The sequence below is a fragment of the Perna viridis genome, chromosome 2 (assembly GCF_037379345.1).
Source record: "Perna viridis isolate PV_CMFRI_1.1 ecotype Kerala chromosome 2, ASM3737934v1, whole genome shotgun sequence".
Taxonomy (NCBI): Eukaryota; Metazoa; Mollusca; class Bivalvia; order Mytilida; family Mytilidae; genus Perna; species Perna viridis.
In genome coordinates, this window is record NC_142446.1 from 12,696,337 (window position 1) to 12,712,238 (window position 15,902).

At 32.6% G+C, this 15,902-nt stretch overlaps 1 protein-coding gene across 7 annotated transcripts in view; it reads left to right on the forward strand.

The window, feature by feature from the left end:
• Nucleotides 1-15,902, forward strand: part of LOC148623675 (annexin A6-like) — a 71,014-nt gene that overhangs the window by 42,312 nt on the left and 12,800 nt on the right. For all 7 annotated transcript variants that reach the window (XM_088565685.1, XM_088565688.1, XM_088565689.1 and 4 more), the window contains 4 exons: nucleotides 35-205; nucleotides 1,354-1,387; nucleotides 3,847-3,995; nucleotides 8,221-8,325. In XM_088565685.1, the coding sequence (XP_088421811.1) occupies nucleotides 35-205; nucleotides 1,354-1,387; nucleotides 3,847-3,995; nucleotides 8,221-8,325 (459 nt within the window). The remainder of the gene's footprint in view (nucleotides 1-34; nucleotides 206-1,353; nucleotides 1,388-3,846; nucleotides 3,996-8,220; nucleotides 8,326-15,902) is intronic.

Below are 15,902 nucleotides of genomic sequence, written 5' to 3' on the forward strand. Positions count from 1 at the left end.
CTAATAAGCTACAGTACTAAAATTTACTTTGTAGGACCTGACCAATGAACTGAAATCTGAGCTGACAGGTGATACTGAAGAGATTATCTTAGCTTTGATGATGACTCCAGTAGAGTATGATGCTTACTGCTTACATGAAGCTATGGATGGTCTTGGTACAACCGAATCAACTTTGATAGGAATTATTTGTACTAGAAGTGCTAAGGTACTCATTTCTCCGGTTTACTTTTTGTAAATGTAACAGTTACCTATAAAATTACTGTGTGCATTTATTATTGCAATTTGATTATTTAAAAATTATTGGCAATTGCAATTTTTGTGATACATGTACTAAAAAATTATGATAACAACTCTTTATAAATGTTTCAACTAAATGTTCTAATGTTGGAATGTTCAACAAAAATACTTGGTAGGAAACTTTGCCAATGATTGTTTGTACTGATACTTGGGATGATTGGATAGACATAAGTTATCCTCAAGAATCAGATGTTCTAGGGATGTCAAGATAGGAAACTCTCACAAGAACTTGTAATATCATTTCAAAAAGTCCTGAACAAATTTAGTTTAAATGTGTAAATGTGAGCATTTTTATACCAGAAATAATATGCTTGTGACACAGAACATGCTTTTGCAAAGAATCATTGGATAGTTTCCAAATGTATAAAGTTTCATTTGTGTTATGTATTTAGCTTTTTATGTAAGGCATTTTGGGTTCGTAAGCTCAGTATGACTACAGAGTTAAATAATATGTCTGTTTGTTTATAATGTCAATACACTAAAATTAGTTAATCATTGACTTCACAGATACTGTTATCTCTACTTCCTAACTTCAACTGATATTGAATTATTAACTACCACTGATACTGAATCATTAGCTACTACTGATACTGAATCATTAGCTACTACTGATTCCAAACCATTGATTACCCCTGACTGATACTGAATCATTGACTGCAGCTGATACTGAATCATTGACTGCAACTGATACTGAATCATAAGCTACCACTGATAGTAAACCGTTAGCTGAAACTGATCCTGAATCACTAGCTACAACTGATACTGAATAATAAGCTACCTTATATTGAATCCTTGATTACCACTGAATCCTTGGCAATACTGACACTGAATCATTGGCTACTACAGTTACTGAATCACTGGCTATGACTTTTACATTAAGCTAGATATAAACATGTTTTTTTACATGAAGGTCAGAGACAATTTTAGTTGTACCTATTAATGAGATCTATAGATGATGTTTTCATTGTATGTATTGGTTATCTTGCCTTTCTTTTTACTCAGTTTAAGAGTTTTATCTTAAATAAATGACTTACATGTATTCATTTTAAATTCCAGGAGAAACAAGCAATAAAAGAGCAATACAAAAAAGGTAAGAGTTGGTTTTTTTTTTGTGTAAAGGCTAAAAACCACTAATTCCACTTTCCATAGGCTTCTATGCTAATTTCACAATATTCAATGGCTTCTCGGGACTTTACCTTAACTTTAACCTGCAGAGGACTATATATCAGCATGATTCTACATATGTCAGCTCACAATCCTCAGAATGGCATGTGGGGTTAGCAGACTTGCAGTGCAGTACTGGTCACCGGAAGTGAAGGGTCTATAAATAGCATGGGAAATCCCAGTGTTTTCACAAGACAGGGGTATATTTAAAAATCATTATGGAGATTAGGCTTCACATCACAAGAAGCAAAATGCACCTATAAAATGTACAGAAATGTTTTTCCTTTCAGAAACTGTTTAAATTTTTTAAATAAGATGAGAACTTTTTTCACAGCACTATGAGGAACAGGGGTAATTTCTGCGTAGGACTATTTTTGCGTACGTTCCAAATGCTCATTGGTTGAATTGGTGGTCTGTAACCTAAATGATCATTTACCGGTATTGTATTTGTCTGTAAGTGGCCTTATGCATATACATTTAGCACACTTAAGTTTAATTGTCCTTCATTCCAAACTTCAGTCCTTCTGGAATATTATTCAGGGATTTTTCCTAGTGCTTGCAAAATTTGAGTTGAGTTTTAGTTCCCCTGGAAGAATGGTTTTTGAAGCTTTATGCCGGCACTGTTATCAATCATCCCCGATTGCTTTTTGCTTTTACAAAAAAAAAATCTTCTCCAAAGAAACTGTTGATCTGATGAAGGTCATTTTTTTTGTCACAATCATCTTTTACACATTTAGTTTCTAAATTATATCCATTATGGTTGTAATTTTAACAAAATAGCCACTGTATCTACAAATAGAACTTACAACTTTCCTATTTTGATCTGAAACTATCAGAGAAGGAAAAACATATATATTACTCAAGATGGATTGTCAAAGTTCAACAATTTTCATCTTTTTTAAGAAGTCCTCAGACAGTTCCTTGTAGAAGTTGTTGCCCTTTTTAGCTCACCTGGAGGCTTGCCTTAGTGATGTTGTGGTCCATGTGAGCTATTTTCATCAATTTGTATACATCACTGTATGTTGTCATTATTTTTTCTTTAAAAACCTTCTACTCTTAAACCACTCTGTGTATTATAACCAGAGTTTGTCACCCTTGGGGTACCTTCTTTAAAAATTGTGCCAGTTATATAGATTAAAACATGGCCACTGTTGCTAATTTTAGACCACAGAAGTCAAGAACTATTAGAGATACTGGAAATAATATATATGACCCTCTGTGGCTTTAAGTGCTCTACTAAAGTCCAAACATTGTATCAAAATTTTATGAAATTTCCTTACTGGAGTTTTTACCCTTGAAAGGCCAAAAATTCTAACTTTTGTCTCAACTGTGACGAAAATGTCAGGAGAGGTGAGACTAAGGTATTACTTTTCCAGTGTTGGCCATGTTAAATTTCCTGATTGGGTCAGTTTAATATAAATCACTTATGCTAGGTCAGTCATATTTGATATATAGTTGCATTATCATCGCTATACCACAAGTCTGCGTCCTGTTTATGCACCTTCAGTAATGTTCTATTGACTATGAAATTCTTATTAAGTTTTCTGATAAGGTCATTTAAATATGAATTGATTGTACTAGGTCACTTGTATTCGTTATTTAGTTGCATTAACATCACTCATTTACTGTTCTGTATCTCTTTCATGGATTTGCCCCCACAATCACAGTCTATTGACTTTGACACTTTACATTACTGAAACATCACTTTGTCACAGTTCCATATATGCAAACAATCAACTATACCTGAAGAATGTGTCCACTTAGGTGATATCAAATGGTTTTATTGATGTTAAAAATTGTTCATAATGTCACCATTTTTTTCACACTTCTTCATGCCTACCTGGGGCTGTTGCTTCAAAGAGATAGCAAAATAGAAACCTGGCTCAGTGTGTTTGGCTAGTTTATTGCAGGTTCTTTTTATTTGGTTAAACATTCTCATCCTGAAATATAGGATGTAAGACCACAATAAACATCCTGAGCTATCCACCAAAGGATGTAAGACCACAAAAAACATCCTGACGTATCCACTGAATGATGAAAGACCACAATAAACATCCTGACATATCCATCAAAGGAGGTAAGACCACAATAAACATCCTGATATATCCACCAAAAGAGGTAAGACCACAATAAACATCCTGAGGTATCCACCAAAGGAGGTAAGACCACAATAAACATCCTGACGTATCCACCGAAGGAGGTAAGACCACAATAAACATCCTGACGTATCCACTGAAGGAGATGAGACCACAATAAACATCCTGAGATATCTACCGAAGGAGGTAAGACCACTATAAACGTCCTGACATATCCACCATAGGATGTAAGACCACTATCAGTTTTGACTATTTGTTCTCTGTAGATTTATTCTGTATTATATTTCAGACTATAAGACAGATTTAGAAAAGGACGTTGTTGGCGATACAAGTGGAGGGTTTAAAGAATTATTACAGGAGTTGCTGAAAGGAGAGAGAGATCAAGGTTCATCTGTCAATCAAAAACAAGCTCAGGAAGATGCAAAAAAACTCCATGATGTAAGTACTCTATCACTTCTGATATCTTTATTTTATACACTTTTTATCAGTGGATGCTTAAATGATTTTATTATGATGTTGAATCAGGTTAAATATTTTTCCAACTGAGCCTACACTTGTAATTATTTTATATATCTTCAAATTTTTTCTGATCCTCTTAAAAACCACTAGAAAAATCTTTGTAAGAAATATGTGCAGCTGGCCTTCAATTATAGAATCCATGTGATTGAAATAAATGTCTTGAAGAAGCAATAATACAGTCTTAGTTGCTACAAAATGGCCACATCCTCTTGAATTACAGGTACATATGTTTTGAGCAAGATTGTTGTTACCAATGTTCTCATAAAACATCTCAAATTGAGGTTATCCTCAAAGCCTTCCTCAACTGAAATATTGACCAATCAGATCACTTGAAATTTGCAGATTTGAGGGAAAATTCATGATTTGAGAAAATTTTCAACTTGAGATTTTTTTCATGAAACCCAGGTCTTGACTGGGTGCTGTGGTAATTTGTGGTCCATTAGAAAAAATTTGGTCAAAATATTTGCAATCATTTCTTTTGTGAAACATGGGGTTACAGTTGTAGCTCCTTTGAAAGTACTCATCAAAGCTTTGTTTCCTGGTTCCTATGTATTCAGATTTAATGCTGCTTAAAATGCTACACAATGTTTCAATGTTTTTATAAGTACAATTGTATGTGACTGTAGTGACTGCTACTTACGGCCTAGTGAGGTTTGATTTGTATGTTATTGTACCCATTAATTTTGCTATTTGAAACCATTTGAGAAAATTTGTTTGCTTAACATTGCTTTTGTTCTGTTCTACTAATATTCAGGTTAGTACCATGTGAGTGATTGTGACACCAAAGAGACTTTGTTCAAAGATTGATAAATGTTGAGTAAAAGAAACATAAATATGTAGTTTGAAACAACATTAATAAACTGTTAATATTTCAAATTGAAAATAAAATGTTCAAACAATTTCATTAATTGCTGCTAATAGGCAAACAGTGATGATGAGGATGATGATCTTATTTATGAGGAAGAGGTATGATTGATATTTGTTTGTCTGATAGTGTATAACTCAGCACATGTGTATAGTACCTATGTTCTTACCATATCAACACCTACAGACTTTAAATTGTGTATTACTCAGTACATGTGTATAACTCAATAACATCACTATAAGTGACTACATCTTTTTGAAACTGCACAACAAGGTGACTTAAGAAAGGCTGGGATGAATTTGGAGGTTGTGACTTGAACTTTTGCCAAAAAACCACTAGAAACAAGCATTTTCATGAATTTCGGACTCAAAAATAACTATAAGTAAATCAGTCTCTTTTTTAAAAGTTACCACTATAAAGGGCTGTTATGATGTTTCCATGATTTCAGAACAATAAGTTGAGGACATGCGAATTGATCTCTATGATATTATGCTACAAAATGCAACTTTGCAGCAATTAGGGTCCAAAAAAGGCCACTTAAATTCAGGTCAAATATTTAATCACATTTTATTTCTGAGCTGTATCAAGAATGGTGTGTTTTTACTTCCCCTAACTGTTCAGGGTTCAACCTCTGTGGTTGTCTCCAGTTGCACCCTGCAAAATTTATTTTTGCAATAATCTACAAAAATTGCCTCTGTAGTATAATGTCATTACATATGTGTGTCCATGTGCAGTGGTTTTCAGTTGTGATTTGCACAGGTGTGACATACCTTTTACTTACATAGGTTTTAGCAAAATCTCAGTTTGTTTTACCTAGATGTCTGTTATGCCAATTTAAGTAAGCTCTTATGTAAATTTCCTTCTACTTACCCAGGTATTATCTCCCTTTGACTAATAAATGTATGCTTTAGGAATAATGTTAGCTCCCATCTCCTTACACATGTGCAGTTGTTAGCATCCTTTTTAACTTTAAAAGGTATAATCTCCCTTTGACCTACACAGGTGTTAGCTTTATTTACATAAACAAGTGGCTGATGTGCCGAATAGTATTAGCTCTCTTGCTGATGGAATGTTTCTAGCTCCTGTTTGTTGTACTGAGTAGTGTAAGACTCATGCATGTTTTGTACTGAGTGTAAAATTTCTTAAATTCAGACATATGTTATACTGAGTAGTATTTGTAGTTACCTTCCACTCATAAATGAGTTATACTGAGCAATACCATATAGCTGTTTGTTTTTGCAGGATGCTAATTTTGGCGTATGTTAATGCTCTCATCTTAATTTCAAAATTAAAAAATTCGGCTAAAATTTCATTTAAAATTAAAAAATACTGATAATGTCGACCTACAGGAAATACAAACTAAACAAAGATAAACCAACAATAAGCTTGATTGGTAACAGTTAATAGGTTCACATCTTTTTGTCAAGATGTCTTTAATCAACATGTTATGACATGTAATAAGAAAATCCTCTATAATCAATGCATTATGACATATTTATACATAAAATTACTTAAGTATGTTTTTAGAGAAGGAAATTAATATATATGTATTTTCAATTAAATTGGTTGAACGTATGTGTGAGCATATTTATTTTAAAAATCACTGTGATATAATAGTCTAAAGACTAATTTAAAAATTGTTTCTACATTCAATTCTTCCTACGCCACAATTAAAACCTCCTCAATTCACAAAAAATTACACCCGCAAGTGGTGTACTATGGTGTATCATGCTTTTGACTTCTACATATATATGCTCCCCTTGACTTACCAAAGTCTTCTTGAGTAGATTAGTTCCCTTTGAAGTGATTAGAAGTAGCTCCCTCTGAAGTACATACATTTCATACTGAATGGTTTTTGCTCTCTTTGACTTACACATATGATCACATCATTTCACTTTCACAGGTAACTATTGTACTAAGTGTATCTAGCTTTTGGATTGCACTTGTGTTATACTGAATAGTATTTACAGATGCCTTTCACTCACAAATGTGTTGTATTGAGTAGCATTAGATTCTTTAGATATCAGGTGTATTATACAAGTAGTTCAAGCTTGTTTTGAATTACACAGTTCACTATTGTACCAAAGTGTGTCCTGTTTTTGACTTACACATGTGAATGCTCTGTTCTACTGACACAACTGTTAAACTGAGTAGTTTTAGCTCCCTTAAAATTCCCATGTGCTGTACTGAGCTTAGCTTAAACATATGATCACACCCTTTCACTTTTACAGGTGTAGCATCCTAATCTCAATTGGTATAGCTGGAAAGGATGCCTTGTTATGTTTGACCTTTAATAATTAATTAGGGAGTAAAATACTCCGCTTATGAAACTTTTTGCCAAGAATTTTAGAAAACTATTGGTATTGCTGCAGCCATATCTCAGTACCAGGTGCAACGCTCATGTAACTATTATACTAAAGTGTATCTCTTTTTTTTATTTATACATATGCAAGCTCCCTTTGACTCACACATGTGTTGTTCTGAGTAGTTTATCTTGGCATGTTTTTTCTGCCACTGCCTAACTAAGGTTTGGAAATAGACCCTTTTCTGGTAAGTTGGTGAGCATGCTCAATATACACTTCCGCGAGGTAGGGCTTGGGTAGAACAGAAGAATTTTCCTCACTGAAGTGTATATTGAGTATGCTTTACGCATGCTCATCGACTACCCCAACGTTAGCACAAAAGGGTCTATTATGGCATGAGTGATGTTAGAATGGACGTCTTAAATGATTTAGTAAAGTTGAGCAATTAAATGACATGGTTATGATTTATAAATGCTTGGATTCAGGTACTTATGAGCCTCTAGTTCAAATATGCATTCTCAACTTATGATCAACTTTTGACAATGAATAGATCTAGGTACAATAGTAGTACTACATAAAGGGATTGCTATTTGACTGTTACTAGTGTTAATAGTGGTACTTTATTAAGGGATTGCCATTTGACCTGAAAGTGGAAGTGATACATGTACTAATTAGTGTTTGACCTGTACAGGTACTGACTACAAGTGGCAGTATAATTAATTTTTTGGAAAGAAAGGTCTGGACTGAGGTGCCTTCTGTGTCTGTATTTATATTATGTTGTGGATTTGACTTGATTAAATGTGAACATCTTTATGTGTTTGTATCTTTGTTATTTGTATGAATATCCATTTGTGAACTGTAATTCCAGTATTCTATTTACTGAGTAATTTAAATGGTTCCAGAGTATTATACCATCTGAGGCTGTATGCTTTTAGCACTTCTGGGATTTCTTTAACTGTTGATCTTCTTTTTACAGACCAAACAGCCCAAAGCAGTAAATCTGAACTCTAAAGAATTCAAAGAAATAATGACGAAGCGGAACAAAGCCCAGCTGAGAGCTACGTTTGATGAATATAAAAAGGTATGTTCTATAAAATCTGCCTGTAAAATGACATTACACATCAGATCTTCATTGTCAGATTAAGGATAAAGCACATCTGATCATAGTTGTAATGAGATTGTTCGTAGGCTGTGATGGCAGAATAACAAGGCAGTAGATCACTTAAACTGCCACTTCCTATGACAACCTTCTTTGACATCTCCTATACTTGGTCCTTTGATGTTATGTACACAATAATTTCATTATTAAAAGTACATTTTAAACAAGTTTCCTTTGTTCACTTTACCCTATTAAGCTATTATATTGTACACTAAAAAAATACATATTTTGTTTAATTGTTAGAACATGAAATATTATAATTTTTAAGAAATAAATTGGAGAAGTACCACAGGTAGTCTTTAATGCTTCTGACAAGATATTAGCCATTTAATGACTACCTCTGGTGTATTGGCTACCAACTGTATACCTGTATGTACTTCACCATGAATTATTTCCTAATAAAGAAATTTAAAAAATTAGTATGGCTGCTTTGCATGGCAGCAATTAATCATTGAAATAGTGATTATGTCTTGTCTTCAAAGAAAGTTAATTTTTATTCTTGTCATTGACAACTTTCTCATTCTTGTTCTTCTTCTCCTTTTATTCACACAAAAGTTAGTCTGCATGTGATAAAACATTTTTGATATTTGGCATTTGGATGTACTAGCATGAGAAGATATGTTGTGTACCATGATACATTTGCAACATTGACTTTGACTTCAAGGTCAGTCGTATGCTATTTGTAATGTCCTGAACTTAATTTGTTTTGCTATATATTAAGCTAGGCTTTCAATATTTTACATTAAGATGTATTACCATTAGGAGGTGCATTGTGTATTGTAATAACTTTCATGAGACCTTGACCTTTGACTTTAAGGTCAACTTTTTGCCCTTACCTGGCCGTAGGCCATGTGAGCTATAAACATCCGTCTTTGTCAGAAACAATTTTCTCAAACATCTTCTCCCCTAAAACAAGTGATTGAATTTGGATTAAACATAGTGTGATTGTTTCTCAGGGTAACCTGCACAAAGTGACTGGATTTTTGATCCGTCAAAAAACATGGTTGCCTCTAATTAAAATTGAACATAAGCGTTAGACAGTAGTTTTTGGCATATATCTCCAAAGCCATAAGGTAGAACCAAATTCTGACGGGTGGAAGTTTTAAGCATTTGTGGTCAAATTTCGGTGCAAAACATGGCGCTGTTACTAAAAATATAACATAGGGTCAGACAGCAGTTTTTTTGCATATATCTCCTAATTCATTAAGTTAAACCAAATTCTGACATGGATGCAATAGTGTTCAGTAAGGAAAGATCTATCTGAGGTCAAAATTTGGTGAAAATCTATGGGCCCATGTATGAATTATTGCCCTTTTTGGAAATTTTTTTTGCTGTTTAATGTTATTACTTTCAAAAATCTTCTTCTCAGAAACTGCTGTACAGAATTCAATGAAAGTTAGTATGATTGTTTCTTAGGGTAGCCTACACAAAATGGCTATTTGATTTTTGATCCATGAAAAAACATGGCTGCCATTACTAAAATTGGAACATAGGGGTCAGACAGCAGTTTTTTGTATATATCTCGAAAACCATTAGGTTTAACAAATTACTTATGTAAGGGTAAAAGTGTTCAGCATGATGAGCTCAGTCTAAGATCAGATTTTGGTGAAAATCTGTTGACCCATGTTGGAGTTATTGCCCTTTATAGACATTTGTTATGTTTCTTTTTTTGATATTTTGACTTTAAAAAATCTCCTTAGAAGCTACTGTACAGAATTCAATGAAAGTTGGTATGATTTTTCTTGTGGTATCCTGCACAAAATGACTTGGGAATTTGTATCCATGAAAAAACATGGCTGCTTTTACAAGAAATTGAATGTAGCTTATCAAACTAGGTGTCTAGAGCCTCTATTTTAATGACAGTTTATCTGGCAATTAATGGTTTGTCTTTTGACCTGAGCCTTAGATAATTGGGATATGGATATATTATAATGAACACATGTCATGTAGATGATAACTTTCATTTGACCTTTGCCTATGACCTTATGGTCAAATACATGTACCATATTGATTACATGTGACCTTGAACATTGACCTCAAGTTCAATTTTATGAAATTGTATAAAAACAAATGTTTAGGTCATAACTTTTGATTGGTATGTGCTGCTTATGACATGGGGGAAAGGAAATGGAAAATGCATGTTTTATTGCACTGAATCTGTTATTACTAGTTTTCTCTTATATATGTGAAAAAGCATCTATCATCAATGTATTTAACCCAAAAAAAACTTACAGTATATTAGGCAAATATGTTATGACCTGACAGCTGACTATTCTACTTTTTCAGTATCAACATAAGAAAAACTTTATTTCTTTTTAAAACTTCCTTATAAAACACATATTCGAATATTTGTCTCAGTTCAGTGAATACTATGATATTTTTATGTCAGAAATGAATAATAGCTGTACTTCAGTGATGCTTAAAAGCCAAATTAAATGGGCACTTTCGTGCAGATTACAATGTGGTTAGTGCCATTAACAAAATGTCAAAACACTTTAAACCATAGCATTTCAGTACCAGAATTTCCATAATTGTTAATTAAGTTTCATTATGCTGAACTGTACAGAACTAATACTTATGTTTAAGGCTGTAGTTATATTGATAATTGAAACCTACAAGAAGTAGAGAATTTTATGGAGATTAAGACGTTAGACTAATGGTGTGTGATGGCTGTTACTGTTTGTGTTTACTTCTGTATTCAATTAGTCAAAATAAGTTATGTCAAGACAGAAGTGTCTGGTCAAGGCTTCAATTGACTCCCATCAACCTAATTTCCTTTTCTTCTGTAAATACAGACCTCACTGATGTCATGACTTTTAACAGTTATTTATCTCGAACTTATACTTCCACAGTATGTTTGTCAATGACACTTGCCTGGAGATTCAATACTTATTATTGTGCTTTACGAAATTGACATAATGTGGAGTGTCCTATACCATGATGACCTTCATGAAACCTTGACCTTTAAGGTCAATTTAGATAAAATCTTTTTTGTCGATTGATTTTAGCTTTTGATTTTTGGAATGTAGATGTTTATCTGGATATTTTCTTTCAAGGTTGAGTCACATACTATATAATCTATATATGACATTGAACTATAACCTCAAGGTCAATATATTTGGAAAAGAAAACCTATAATTCAGCAACCTTTATTTTGCTTTAGATACATATAGATCTGCATGTATCATCGCAAGTTGCTGTATCAAGTATAATAATCTTCATAAAATCTTGACATTTTTAGGTCAATGTTCTTATGCACTTTTTATTAAAAAAAATAGTGTGATTTTTCATAGTTTACTGTTTCTTTGGTGCAGTAAAGCTTTACAAAATATGTTTGGTCTGTTTTCATATTTCACTGTTGCTATAGAAATTGCAATACTTATACATGAATCAGTACTGACAATAAATAAAAGTTTTCACACCCAAATTTAAAATTAAAATTTAGAGGTCATTGGCAGGTCTAAGCCTGATGTGCTTGAAATAGACCTTCCCATGTTTCAAGAATTTTTTTTTTCTCAGATTTAATACTAAAATTTTCATTTTTTATTGTATGTTATTGGAAAATCATCATGATACCTGAGAAAAGTAACTTTCCCAATGTGGTTTCCATCTGATCTTCCCGAATAAGTGATATTTTTAACATTAATTCCTTATTTTCTTTTGTGGTAGATTAGACCTAATGTTTTTTATACACCTGCGTGGAGGATGATATACATTGATCAAGCTATCAGTTTGTCCATCCGACAGCATCTATAGAGACAACTTTTTTGTTACAGTTTTCTCTGCAACTACTTATCACTGTCTCTTGATATTTTATCAGAACTTTTATATGTTATATCATGGGACTTGATGCAGCATCAATTTCCTGTTTAAAGACTGTTTTATACTTCGATCATACTATTATTGGGGTAGGGAGCAGGGGTATATTTGAGTGAGCCTTGGACACAGTTTTTCTAGTTGATCACAGATTTTCTAAATTTTCTAAAGGAGATGACCTAAGGTGAAATAACTTCAGAATTTTATGAAAAAATATTTGAGCTTAAATGTTAATGATACGAGGTTGCAAGGTATTATGTGATATCATAAAGTTGCATGTCCATCCATCTCTCTGTACTTCCCCCAATAGTTTCTAGATGATAACTTGAGAAAGGATCAGCATTTTTTTTTAAACTCTGCAGTTGTTTATTATCATAAATTACAGGTGAATTCAATTTTAAGCAAAATCCAAGAAGTAGTTTTGACTTTTTATGAGCAACTCGACATATCAAACAGGACTTTGGTCTGTTCGATATTCGTTTGACATTCATTTCCGGTTTTATATATTGAATATAAAAACTGAATAAAACTTCACCAATATGGAAACATGTAAAAGCAGATTTCTATAAGATTGCCAGAAAAAATCACTATCATTTTTTTAATTTTTAGCACCTATGCTTTGGAGACCCTGTGGACATAAAAAATGTGACCACTGCCAAATGTCTAAAATTTTGACCTTCTTTCATAGAACTAAATCACAACTTTCACATAAAATTACGGCATGAAAAAAAAATCCCTTGTAAATTTGATCCTTTTCCTACATTTCTGCAGCAAATACTAAGCAATAAAAAAAGTAAAGGGCAGAAAAGAAAAAAAATCAGGAAGAAACACACTAAAAAAAAGGAACTGTGTTCATATACAATGAAAAGTCAATGAGGAATTAATTGTGATCTTGTACCCATAAGATTTGCTTTTTTTGAAACTCAAATAAATGCTTCATCTGTGGAAAGCTTATTCAATTTTTAGTCTAATTGCAAAGTTTTACAGAAATTTGTTGAAAAATAAATGATTTATGTCAATGGTGTATGTCGTGACTTCAACTTTTTGCAGATTGGGTGAAGAAGTGTCTTCTAAAAAGCCACAATTCAAATATTTGATAGATTTTCGCATTTTTTTTCTTTATTTCCATTGCAGTGCATGTTTCCGACGTAGAAAACACCAGCTAGTCAGGTTTCTATCTGATTAAAGCCAGAAATATGTGTTTTAATACATGTCACTGCACTATTGGAGCATTTTCACCTGGTGCAGGGGTGCTTATATAAAAAGTCATTTTTAGAAACTAAAAAAGAATGATTCAACCCAAATTTACTTCCAAAGTGCTCTAGACACATTAAATGTACTTTAAAAACAACCAGAGGTAGTCTTTTAGAGTAAACTATCAGATGAGGTAATTAAAATCAAGCCAGGACCAGGGTTGTAAAACTGTGGGTTTTGGTAAATATGCCATTTACACTAATATTTCACCACTACAGCCACAAAATAGTGAAAAAATATTTTAAAATGCATGTTTTGATGCTGATGTGGTACAATATGAACTCAAGTAGATGTTTCTTTATCATATCAGGTCAGGTTTTTTTTGCTTTGAGGCTATTTAGTGTATGACCGGCTCCAAAATAACTGTTTTTCGTCAACTCTGCAGGGCTTTAAGTGGCACATTTATTCAAAATATATGTAAAAGAATGGGAAATCATGTTTTTTTTACATTTTAAAGACCTTTCTCTCTCATTGTCCAGAATTTCATACCAATGCAGTGAAAAGGAATATTCCAAGAGGTTGAAACAATTGACATACACCGTAATTTTGCCAAATGACCTTTGCCACAGGTTAAAAACAGATGAATGGTGTTTATTTGCTGTTATTATGACACTGTGTGTGCAAAAATTTCAAAATGAGATAGTAATTAGCTCATTTGCCCAATTTTACCATGATGCCATTAGCAAAAGTTTATGAGTATTACATTGAAAATCCCATAGAAACCCATTTTTGCACTAAAATGAAAAAAAAAAATGAGAAAAGAAATAAGTTTTTTTGCCACATTTCATGTTCATTTTATGAACTCTGAGAAATAAACCCCCAAAACATATAAAAATAGCATGTTTTACAAAAATGTGACCTCTCTTATAGGTACAAGAACACAATTAATTTTGTAGTGCATTCCAGCAGACCCATTTTGACATATAAAAAAAATTTCAACCTCTTCAAACTCAATAAAACTCCACCAATATGGAAACATGTATAAAAAAAAGATACCTATAAGAGTGCCAGAAAAAATTCACCATCATTTTTTTAATTTCTAGCACCTATGCTTTGGAGACCTTGTGGATATAAAATGTGACCACTGCCAAATGTCCTTAATTTTGACCTTCTTCCATGGGACTAAATCACAACTTTCACATAAAATTACAGCATGAAAAATCCCTTGTAAATTTGATCCTTTTCCTACATTTCTGCAGCAAATACTAAGCAATAAATAAAGTAAAGGGCAGAAAAGAAAAAAAATCAGGAAGAAACACACTAAAATTAAAGGAACTATATTCGTATACAACAAAAAGTCAAGGGAAATTAATTGATTTCTCATACCATCAGATGGCTGATTTTCAAAATACTTTATTTTGCATGAAATTTTGGAACTAGAATGAATCCAAAAGGGTCTTATTATTTTTACCTTTTTTCTACCTATTCTGTACATGCTTTCATGCTGTGGTAGTGTCTAAGTGCCTGATATTTTATAAAACATAGTATTTGGCTGTTAGCTTTGGAAAGGCACCCTTGATTTATACTAAAACTCAGTAGTATTTTTTTCAATATGTTACCATGGCTATAAGATTTTATATCAATAATCACTAAATTATTTATAAATGACTTGAACCTCCACACACCAAGGATTTTAAAAATATGCACTTTTTTATGACAAAACACTAGAAATTTCTTTGCAGACTGACTCAAAACAGCTTTATTTCAACAAAATTAAACCAAATTTCAGAAAAACTGTATTGCAGTACCTTATGGCAACCCTACAAAATAGGATTTTCATCATAGAAACCACAATTACAATTTTTTGTGTAGGTTAAGGTGCACAGAGTAAGAACACATAGTTTGTGTTAAGAAATTTAATAGTTTAGTGCAAATTAATCCTTAGCAACCAAATTTTCTGAAGTTTCATCATTTCAAATGTGACGTCATAGAAGATATTCTTGTATCTTTTTGCGATATGTGCTATTCTAACCTCTTTTAAGTAAAAAAATGTTACTTCTTTAGCTTATAATAAGTAAAATGGATAACCAAACCAAACTTTTTCTGTGCAATTAAGTATTGCAATGCAGATAAGAAAGTCAAAACAAGCCTTTAGTTCTTAGTCCTAAGTTTTGGTACAACTCTATGATTTTCTATACTTTCATCCTCATATGTTATTTTTTGGGTATGAAAACCAATGATGAGATAAAAACATCAAATAAATACTGTTTTCAGTGCCCAGAGTGTGAAAACAATCTGTGTCTTAATGTGTTTTCTCATTTTTGCCATGTTTACAGCCTTTTTTCATTATATGAATGCATGTAGCAGAACACAAGACAGAATTATCCCCAATCTAGGGGAGCAGACCAAGTATTAGCAAGGCAAAATTATCCCCAATCTAGGGGAGCAGACCAAGTATTAGCAAGACAGAATTATCCCCAATCTAGGGG